This window comes from Neolamprologus multifasciatus, chromosome 5 (genome assembly GCF_963576455.1).
Source record: "Neolamprologus multifasciatus chromosome 5, fNeoMul1.2, whole genome shotgun sequence".
Classification (NCBI taxonomy): Eukaryota; Metazoa; Chordata; class Actinopteri; order Cichliformes; family Cichlidae; genus Neolamprologus; species Neolamprologus multifasciatus.
This window is the reverse complement of record NC_140443.1, coordinates 16,851,667-16,862,929: the sequence shown is the minus strand read 5'-3', so window position 1 is coordinate 16,862,929 and position 11,263 is coordinate 16,851,667. Positions and strand designations below refer to the sequence as shown.

Sequence of the window (11,263 nt, the reverse complement as noted above, 5' to 3'; positions counted from 1 at the left end):
AGTGAGGATATTGCTGACTCCCATAATCAATGTCATTTTTTTATGGCATTTCATGCTTTAGACACCAGAGGTGGACCAGGAAAAAAAAAGGAAGAAGAAGCTGGGAGAAAGGCAGTGAACTGGAGAATTTTGATGACTTAAAAACAAACATGTGCTCCCTCAAACCATTTTTCTTTGAAAAGGGGAGGAATGATGAGCAGATGGGTCTCTTTCACTGCAATTCACAGGGGTCCTCCTTGAGCAGTTCCATTAACCTTTTATCAATGTATGGAGCACAAAAGATCATTGCACAGGCACAGTGTCTTCTGGCCTTACTTAGATAGGCAGGGGGTGGAATTTTAGTATTAATTCAACAAATTCAACATGCATCATTACTGATACTCATTATGTGGTGTAATTGCTTTGTGGATCACAACTGCAGTGATCTGTAAGAGAAAGACTCATATTTTTTACATGTGTAAAATTCAGACGTCAGATTGCATTCCCTGATTTAACAGGCAGTCACACAGCGTTACATCAACATTTCACAGCAGAGAGTTTTGCTGACTAAAAACGCCATGGGCGGCACGGAGGTGCGTTGCTTAGCTTTGACATCCCACATCAAGAAAAGGTTTAAATTTCCTAATCTCTGGGCCTTTTTTCTATGGAATTTGTTCTCCTCTGACTGTGTAGGTTTGCTGCAGGCTTCCTCCCACAGAACAAAGACATGCACGTTAGGTTAATTGTTATTTCTAGATTGGCTGTTGTTGTAAATGTGCTTAACTGTGTAGGATAAAGTTTTCCACGTGAAAAATGAAAATGTCCAAAATTTGAGCTTAACACAATCCCAGCAGTTGGGATGATAACAGCAAATTATCAGCACCTGCATGGTAAAGTACTATAACGTTCCAATATCAAATTTCATAAAAGAAGTGGTATTTGAGTTTCTTTAAAATACTTACATGTGTTTCTCAAGCCACTTTGCAACCCACCTCGACCCCAGCTCCTCACATTTGTGCTTTGATGCCTGCTCTGCTCTGTGTGTGTGCACGCTCCAGAGCAAGAGCCATACAGCTCTTTTTTTTTTTTTGATTGATCGATTTCAGTAAAATCAAACTTCATCTCTTTCTCCTACAGATCCATCCATGCGTCACAGGCAGAAGACAGTGGTGACAGACATGTGCTACCCAACAGAAATATCCAGCCTGATGGACTTTGGCACACCAGACTGCTCGCTAGGCAAAGGTACTGCGGCGCTCCAAAATACAAGATGTTGCCTTGGTGACAGCAGGAAGTGAGCATGGTGAAGACAGACACAGAGCTGTCAGCTTGACTTGTGGGTGCAATGGGGGGTTAAAGCTGAGCAAAAGGCTGCACTGGCTAGAGGGGGGTGAGAACAGTCAGATAACAGCACTTGGTGCCTGACCACGAGGGCTTTACCATCCATTGCAGCCTTTGATTTATCGCAGCTAAATAACGTGTTTTGTTTCCCAATGCAAGACACAGAAGTGCTGACACCAAATTGGGAGACTCGATTGATTCTCAGAGAAAAACATTTCACTCTGCAAACCGCTTCAATCTGAATGGAACTATATTGATGTTTATTGCGCTAGAGTTACAATGCAGCATGCAGTTATTGCAGGGCTGCGTGGCCACTTACCTCCTCCAATCACTGCTGTCAGTGTGCAGCTCAGGATAATAGCCTCTGTCAGTTTCTGAAGTGCAGCAGTCAAAGTGACCAGTGTGTATCCGTGGCACAAAAGGTATCGATCATGAGGTCAATTGATTGTATGTCCATTGTTGCTTGTGTCCGTTAGTGTTTCTCATTCTAATGACTACTATTGTCCGCGCTTGTTCTCAAACCAGAAAGTCTGCACTGTAATTGTAATTCCGGTCTTTTCTTCCAAGTCTAAAGCCTCGAAGCTGGAAGAACATGCTTGGTTGCTGTTCGACAAGTCTGATGTCATTTTCATCGACAATGAGCACCGGCTCTAGTGACCTCGGCCACTCATTCTCCTGCTTCTCCCACTGCCTATTGTTGTTTTGAGTTTTCTTCCTTTCCTCCTTTTTTTTATACAGCCTGTACTCTCTGTAGGCAAGCTAATATTTTAATCCCACTTCATCCTAACTCTCTATCAGCACTCCCCAGTGCTGATAATGCAGACTGACAGGTCAACCGTTCTCTGCTGAGAGAAGGGAGAGCAATACAGCAGAGGAGAGTGGAGGGTAGAAAAAGAAGGCTTTTAGGATTTCTTCTTGCTTTAATTTTAGCAAAGCAAATGAATGACATAGTGATACAGGGAGTTGAGCTGAAGAATAAGGGCACAGAGGAGTGGAAAATTTCAGATGAAGAGGTGTCAGAATAAAAGCAATACTGCATGTGAATAAAATTTGGTGTAGCTGCACCATGACTTTAGATTTATGAAGTACTACATTTGACAAAAAAAAGTATCTATTTAAATAAAGACAAAGAAAACAGGTAGATATAGAAAGGTTCAAATATTAATCTAAGTGAATATAATTACATTATTATTAGATTGAATCATTCAAAAGTTCTAATAAACTAAATCAAGGATTTATGATACAGGCCATACCCTAAACCCAAAGCATTTGCAGCATCTGCCTTTCTCTACAACGAGATAAATCTCCTTCTTTTTGATGTCTTACAATAACTGCCAATGAAGAGTTACTGTTGCAATCTTTACTCTGAGTTGTGATCGGACAGAGAAAATGAGCCTGGCAGTAATCCTTGAGGTGTCAGTGCGTGACTGACAGATCCATTGCCTCATGTGACAAGTATCTGGTTAGACCACATTTGATCTTTGGACGGAGTTAAAAAGCTAAGCATCAACCTCTGACAGCCGGGACAAACGGCGCAGCTGCACTGAACTGCTGTCACATCTTTACAAGCAAGAGATTTAACTGACGTTTCTGTGACATACAAACACTCCTACACACACAAATATATCATGCTTACACTTTAGTATGCTAGTTATGTTGCTCAGGTGCTCATAAACTTTTAAAAAAAAAAAGGTTTCTATCTAAGTGGGCCCTTTAGGCTGAATTAATTCAGGTACAGCCCTGTCTCTTTTCTTCAAATCACCTCACTGTACCTGCCTTTGGGTTTCGAGCCTGAAGAGGCTCGAGAAGAAAACTGGACCAGCCTTCGCCTTATTTATTATTAATCTGTTCAAACACATCCCAGTTCCTATCTAACGTGGCACAGTCTGTCCTTACTCAGCATTGGGAAAAGACCGACCCCATCCCCAGCAGGTTAATGATAAGGTGCATTGCTCATACTAATGTTCTAATCTCACTGTGAAGAGGTAAGGCGGTTTAGTTTGAAGTAATTCGCCACTGTTGTGGTCCTTTTTCTCCTCTTTAAAGCGCTTTATACTGAAGTTTATTTGGCTGTGTTTGGAGGGGGATTTGTTTTCCTTTCTATGGCCAAAACACACATTCACATCCAGGAAGTGAGCACTGTACACTCATGTAGAGGCCCACAGAGAGTGCATAGCTTTCACAGAGGGGTGTAATCTCCTGCGTTCTGTTGGTGGAGTGTAAAAGCACACGCTTCACCGTGTTCTCGGCCATCAGGTGGGGTGAGAACGCCACTGACTCACCTGGCTCATTACCTGAGGGCCTTGGTGCAGTTTGTATTCCCCGCCCCCTCCACCCTCCCACACGTGTGTAGGAGGCGGGAAAGGGGGAGGGGGAGGGGGGAATGAAAAGCGGTAGTGGGCGTGGGTGAATGTTGTCCTAGTTGCCAGTGGACACCTCGTTACGCAGGTACACAGAGAAAGAGGCTCGTTTGGTAAGAAAGGGGGCAGGAAAGGTAGCGAGTTTCTCTCAGGGGACGAGTTCCTGGTAACCTGTTTGGGTGGAGCCACAGAAAGCAGAGCTGGGAGCGGCCGGACCGGCAGCGCAGTGTGCGTGTGTGTGTTTGTATGTGAGGTTTGAATGGTCTGTGTGTGCACTGGCCGGGACGCATAGGTGTGCGTTTAATTTTTTTTTTTTTTAATCTGCTATGAGAGCTCACACCGAGGCTGACAGTGGAGCCGAGCATAGCCTGTGCCGAGAAGGACATGAGGTCCGAGAAAGAGGAGGGGAAGGCCGGTGAGTGATCAATAGAAAATAGACGGTGAAAAAAGACTGTGTGTGTGTGTGTGTGTGTGTGTGTGAGAGAGAGGGAGGGAGAGAGTGGACTGATTACATAATAGGAATATAAAAGTTACAACAAAGCTGATTAATTTCTGAAATTTCACGTTTGAGACTGAAATGATTTGTGATGCAGTGTAACAAACGCTGCTGTAGGATACGCTACATTTGACTCAGGCGTTTTTATTTGGTACATGCCTGATTTAACTTAGGCGCCTACTTATTGTCCCGGTGTAAAGCGTGGACTTTGTACATTTATTTGACAGGTAGACTATAGATTTATTCAAAACAATATCATTAGTTTATAAAAAAGACATCTCCACTACGCCTCGGAATGCTTTAATGCTCGATTAGCGCTTTTATTTATGATCGATCATTATAATATTTGCTAGGTTAATCCTAATTGTTTTCTAGAACAAACAGAAAGCTAGTGAATTCACTGTAGCAGAATACACATTTGAATGCGCAGAAACAATATGTTTTTTTAATTAGTTAAAATTAAAAGTTAGAGAAAACAGTTAAACAGCTTAGTTAGGTTTTGACAATCAGATCATAAATCAATTGACTGATTTCACCTGCTCTAATATTAAGTAATTGAACCAAGCTTCTTTTCTTGCCAGCTGTGATATCGAAGTGGTAGTCATGGCAAAATATTACAAATATTTTTGATATATTAATTATATGGCATGAAATGCTGTTAGAATTACTGAAGTCACATTGTTATAAAACTGATGTTTTCCCCAATACTGTGTTATTATAAGTCTTACTTTTTGATCTGACTGTGGTTCATTTTTTTTTAATACTCACAACCACATGCCTTTTCCCTCCACTATAAAAGCTGATTAATTTAAATCTATTCCATATCCCAGGATTATTTATTTTACTTAAGTAAAAGTGACCTACATACTGTATGACACGTTTATATGGATGATCTTTTAATCTTTTACATTGTGCATGAACTGTGATGTTTTATCAAATTCATGTTCGGTATAAAGGAGTTTAGTAGCTCAGCAGACATAATGAAGCTGGCCTATAATCTAAGAGCTACGTTGGCCGTTGTGTTTGGATTCATTTAGGAAGCAGATGCACTGTATTATCCAGAAAACTGAAAAATTAAGATGCGTTATGTTTGATGGAAAATGAGAAGATCTTCTGCTATGGAGAATCTTTTCCTAGATGCCATGAAAAGGTTTCTTTGATGCTGCTGTGGGTGTGTGTCTGTGTCTGTCTACACATTCAGATGGACTTGTGGTTGTTTATGAATCAATAGAGATGAGTTTCATCCCACAGTGTGTTGCATGACTCGTACAGGAGCTCATGTTTGCTGAAGCCTGAGGTCACCGCTCAGAAATTTGGAAGACAATGAGTTTGACGGACTGCACTGCAACACACAGATTGTTCTTTTGCTGTTGCCGTCTCACTCACTGCGCTGTTGTGAAGTTATTCACTGGGGCCGTTACACACAGCGTGTGGCACATCTTTACATATAAAGTCAAGTTTGTTTGTTTTGTTTTCTGATTTCTTCGATCCTGTTTCTGTTTGATCTCCCTGTGAGCTGTAACTACCCTGAGCTAATCACAGGCCGTTATTGCTTTCAGCATCTCAACAAGTGCAACGGTTAACAAGTACAGAACGGGTAGTTATTGCAGTGTTTTACATGATTTAAACTTGATTAAGGCTTTTAACGTTACACACATAAGCTGCAGCCCAGCAGGCGCCACCTGCAGTTTGTGAGATTATTCAGGCATGCTCCAGGACATTAGGGACGCTGTCTATCAAAACACGTGGATTTCCAGTTCTGCACAGACTAGATCCTGTTGTTCCTAGCAGATGTTAAGGCTTGTCTGCAGATTCAAATTGAGGGTTGTTCGCCATTTTCTTCTTCAGCGATTGACATCATGAACCCAACCTCATACTCATTTTCAGTATTTTCTTTTCTTCTTCAGGATTCATAGTTTGTTGATATGCACAAGTCCATTTATGTTTGGGACTTAAGTGAGTTGACAAAGTATTTGATGGCTTCTGGTTGCTTTGTTTCAGATACTAACATGGTGGCATGATGGTGGCTTTACAATTTGATGGTAAACACCTCAGTTCATTAAACAATTTTAGTTTGCCAAACTGTTTCTTGACTGTAAAATCCTTCTATAAAACCACAATTTAAAAAACAAGGAAAGAGATGTGATGTGTCTAATGGTGACCTTTTAGAGGTGCTAGTTGAAAGCATTTCTTCTCCTTGGACAAGCCATTTTTCTCCTTCCAGGCCTGTGGCCTTTCTCCAGAGCTGCATATTTATAATACTGACATGAGCGTGGTATCGATCTTCTAATCCTCTTGTTAAGGACACAGGAGTATTTCCCAAACTGTCAAACTATGCCTTTAAAATAAATGCAGTATGAAAAATCATAGCAACCTGACTATGTAGCGTCTGTTAAATCCTGTGTGGCTTTACCACAGGAGCTTGTGCTTGACATCTAAGCAGATGTATCTGAGGGAAAACAGCTTGAGCAGATTGATTGGCTTCTCCGGTGTCTCACATTAGAACAGGGGGAAATTGTTATATATGGTGTAGCTTTAGAGGGATGAGGTCATTTCGATTGATTGAGCTGAAAGCTGGATAATAGTACATTCCCTGTACAGTCACTTCAGTTTTATTCCTTTGTCATAAACGGAAGGAGTGCCCTTTTCAGTTCCTTCATGCCAGCAGGGTTAAGTAATCACTGGATGATTCCCTTTATGTAAACAAAACCAATGCACAGGGAAGGATGCCAATTCCAAGTGACATCGAGGGCGGATGCATCTCTCTGACCATATGAAAAATATTTAAATTACTTTCAAGTTCTCGGAGCCTCCAAATGGAGCGTCTTTGGCAGAGTGCCTAATCTGCACATTATAAACACGTGAATCAATTACAGCTATCTTCACTTGGCATCCTTTCACTGACCTCAGTTGTAATGTAACCCCCTCCCCCCCAGGCAATTAATTAATAGGAACTGTTTCGGATAGATACTGTATACTTGCACAGGTGTACATTCCAGAGTCTAAGCAACTTAACACTTACACTGTTTTCATTCATCAGACCTTGTTTTTGCACATTTGGCTTGAAATGGTTCTACAACACACACACAAATTGCAGTTGTTTAAAAGTAGTTGCACGTTCAGAATCCAAATTTTATTTTGGGAAGCTGTGCATTGTTTCAGTATTAGATCATGCACAGGTCAGAGATTAAATTGAGGTTGAATTGTCTCTGAATGCTGGGAGTAAAGGTTTGAGAATCCAGGTAAATAATAACCAAAAAAAAGGAAAAAATTTGTCAGCTAGAGAAAGAAACTGCGGTTTGTTTGCAGAAAAAAAAATCATATAAAGGCCAAACACCCGTTTATGACTGCACTAAATGTCAGGAGTGCTATCTAGGAAAGGAGAGAAGACTTGTGTCCTTGTCAATGATTAAGGGAACACGTTGTGTCCCTAACTAGAAGAATTGCCACGAAATGCAAACCCTGGGTAAGAGACATGAAATGAAACCAGATCTGTGGACCCATAAAAAGAAATCAATCTCGTGAGGCTTTCTATGTTGGTGACAAAGCAGCATCTTCTGTCAAGCACTGTGCTTCACTGGAATCAACACTGACAGAAGCAATGGGATAAATCAGAGATGTGCAGGAGCGACGTGTGTGCTCAGAATTGGCTAAATGTAACGAACCCACTGGGTGAAATTTCACCTTTCATCAGTACAGCAATCGTAAACATAGCTATAAATCACCCAACAACGAACTTTTCAAGTGAACAGCTGGAATATTCTCAACTGGTTGAGTGAGTTGAATCAACTCAGTCTGCCAGAGCTGCATTCCGCTTGCTAATAACAAGACTTTACAGGCAGGGACTTTTCACAACAAACAAGTAAAGGTGGGTCCAGTGAACTTCTCGGGGACCGGCATGGCATCTAGAAATTGTCTTCTGATGTCTGATATGAGGACTGCAGCAGCTGTTGACCTTTCCTGAATATTGAATATGATGATTCTCTTTGATTTTGACTAAAACTGAACCTAAAACTTGGCACAGGTTGTTGTATCCGTTACGTAAAAGCAAAAAGAACAGAAAACACACACTAGTCCAAATACATTACATACACATGTGGAGAACTAAATGTTTGCTGGATTTATTCTTATGTGCTCAGCCAGCACGGGCACATACAGTGGCTTGCAAAAGTATTCGGCCCCCTTGAACTTTTCCACATTTTGTCACATTACAGCCACAAACATGAATCAATTTTATTGGAATTCCACGTGAAAGACCAATACAAAGTGGTGTACACGTGAGAAGTGGAATGCAAATCATACATGATTCCAAACATTTTTAACAAATAAATAACTGCAAAGTGGGGTGTGCGTAATTATTCAGCCCCCTGAGTCAATACTTTGTAGAACCACCTTTTGCTGCAATTACAGCTGCCAGTCTTTTAGGGTATGTCTCTACCAGCTTTGCACATGTAGAGACTGAAATCCTTGCCCATTCTTCTTTGCAAAACAGCTCCAGCTCAGTCAGATTAGATGGACAGCGTTTGTGAACAGCAGTTCAGTTAACTCGATTGGAGTTAGACACTGGACAGGTCAGGGATAAAATTATTGAGAAATTTTAAGCAGGCTTAGGCTACAAAAAGGTTTCCCAAGCCTTGAACATCCCACGGAGCACTGTTCAAGCGATCATTCAGAAATGGAAGGAGTATGGCACAACTGTAAACCTACCAAGACAAGGCCGTCCACCTAAACTCACAGGCCGAACAAGGAGAGCGCTGATCAGAAATGCAGCCAAGAGGCCCATGTGACTCTGGACGAGCTGCAGAGATCTACAGCTCAGGTGGGGGAATCTGTCCATAGGACAACTATTAGTCGTGCACTGCACAAAATTGGCCTTGCCTTTATGGAAGAGTGGCAAGAAGAAAGCTATTGTTAACAGAAAACCATAAGAAGTCCCGTTTGCAGTTTGCCACAAGCCATGTGGGGGACACAGCAAACATGTGGAAGAAGGTGCTCTGGTCAGATGAGACCAAAATGGAACTTTCTGGCCAAAATGCAAAACGCTATGTGTGGAGGAAAACTAACACTGCACATCACTCTGAACACACCATCCCCACTGTCAAATATGGTGGTGGCAGAATCAGGGCTTCTCTTCAGCAGGGACAGGGAAGCTGGTCAGAGTTGATGGGAAGATGGATGGTGCCAAATACAGGGCAGTCTTGGAAGAAAACCTCTTGGAGTCTGCAAAAGACTTGAGACTGGGACGGAGGTTCACCTTTCAGCAGGACAACGACCCTAAAATAAAGCCAGAGCAACAATGGAATAGTTTAAAACAAAACATATCCATGTGTTAGAATGACCCAGTCAAAGTCCAGATCTAAATCCAATCAAGAATCTGTGGCAAGATCTGAAAACTGCTGTTCACGAATGCTGTCCATCTAATCTGACTGAGCTGGAGCTGTTTTGCAAAGAAGAATGGGCAAGGATTTCAGTCTCTACATGTGCAAAGCTGGTAGAGACATACCCTAAAAGACTGGCAGCTGTAATTGCAGCAAAAGGTGGTTCTACAAAGTATTGACTCAGGGGACTGAATAATTACGCACACCCCACTTTGCAGTTATTTATTTGTAAAAAATGTTTGGAGTCATGTATGATTTGAATTTATGTTATGTTAGCAAATTTTAGAAAACTACAAGTATTTTGTATATTTATATGTGAATTTTTGATGTATTAGCTGGATTTGTTATCTATAACCGTGTTGAATTATCGATTAAATGGTAAATACTTTAGTCAGGTAGGTTAAAGAGTCAGTAGCATGCATTATTTATGCCCAGATGTATTATAGACAAGCCAGGTGTAATAGCCTGACAGGGGAATGGACCTGACCCACACGTGCAGGACTTTTTAGGATGCAACAGCACAGTGCTCAGAGTCTCTGGGTGTCAGGGCATTAGAAATAAGGTGTTTGCTCACATCTTTTTGATCTCCTGGTTTGAAGCTCATCAGTGCTTTTACTGCTATTTGTAGCTTAAGCATATCAAATCTGATTTAATGCTGCCCACACTCTCTATACAATCTCCAATCCATTACCACACAGGTTCCTGCTGTGCCCATAGTACAAGTTGACAATAAAGATGCTAAATATAGTTTTGCTGATGATTTTACAAAAGCCACTAATCGCTGCAGCGTACCTATGCCATCCACCCACCCAACCTCCCCTTAATTTGACTCAGCAGGGTGCCCCTGAAAGAATTAATGTATTTACTTATGAAGCTTCTCACTCTCAGTCGTTTCTCTCTCTCTCTCTCTCTTGTGTCAGGCATGGGTTTGGAACTGATTGGTTACAGTTATTTAATAAATCTGTAAACAGAGGGTTTGGTTTTTCTGTCTGAAGTTGTAAAAAGCTCAGAAGACTTCTAGAAACTAATCTGAACAGACATTTGTTCAATGCAGAATTGGAAGGAGGAGGCAGCGTGATGGTAGATAGCACTGTTGTCTCACAGAAAGAAGGTCCTGTATTCAAATCACTGGCCACCCGGGGGCCTCTCTCTGCAGCGTTTGCATGTTTTTCTTGCGTCTGTGTGGGTTCTCTGAAGAGACTCCAGCTTTTTTCCACAGAAGGAAGATGCAGATGCATGTTGGCCTCAAATGTTGTTGTCGGTTTCTGTGTGTAGGGCCTGCAGTAGCATGGCCACCTCTCCAGGAAGTACCATGTCTCTCATCCTATGGATGGATGGAATTATTTGAATGGGAGAAAGGAATCGAAAGGAAGGTGTTGTTTTGGAGGTTTTTTTTCTTTTAACTTGACTTCCTGATTTTATATATCTGTAGTTATGCAATCAGCTGTAAGACCACACACTTTGGCCCCTTTTATCTGTCGCTAGCATGATGACATACTTGCACTGACGGGGTCGACACACCTATGTTTATCCAAATATGCTGAGGCTAATGGGAATCAACCTAGTATTAGTCATAAACAAAAGTATGTAAAGGTTTCATCCAGTGGTTCTTCAGATGCCAGAGATACCATAAGAAAACTAGTAACGTCACTCAGATACTCTTGTGTACCATTCACATCACCACTCTGATGAAGCACTCTAAAGTTATT

The 11,263-nt window shown here is 41.5% G+C and overlaps 1 protein-coding gene across 4 annotated transcripts in view; it reads left to right on the top strand.

The window, feature by feature from the left end:
- The window catches only part of kaznb (kazrin, periplakin interacting protein b), a 150,212-nt gene that overhangs the window by 112,262 nt on the left and 26,687 nt on the right, over positions 1-11,263 (top strand). For 3 of the 4 annotated variants that reach the window (XM_085160116.1, XM_085160115.1, XM_085160117.1), the window contains one exon: positions 1,117-1,224. In XM_085160116.1, the coding sequence (XP_085016242.1) occupies positions 1,117-1,224 (108 nt within the window). The other variant, XM_085160118.1, reaches the window with a different exon arrangement.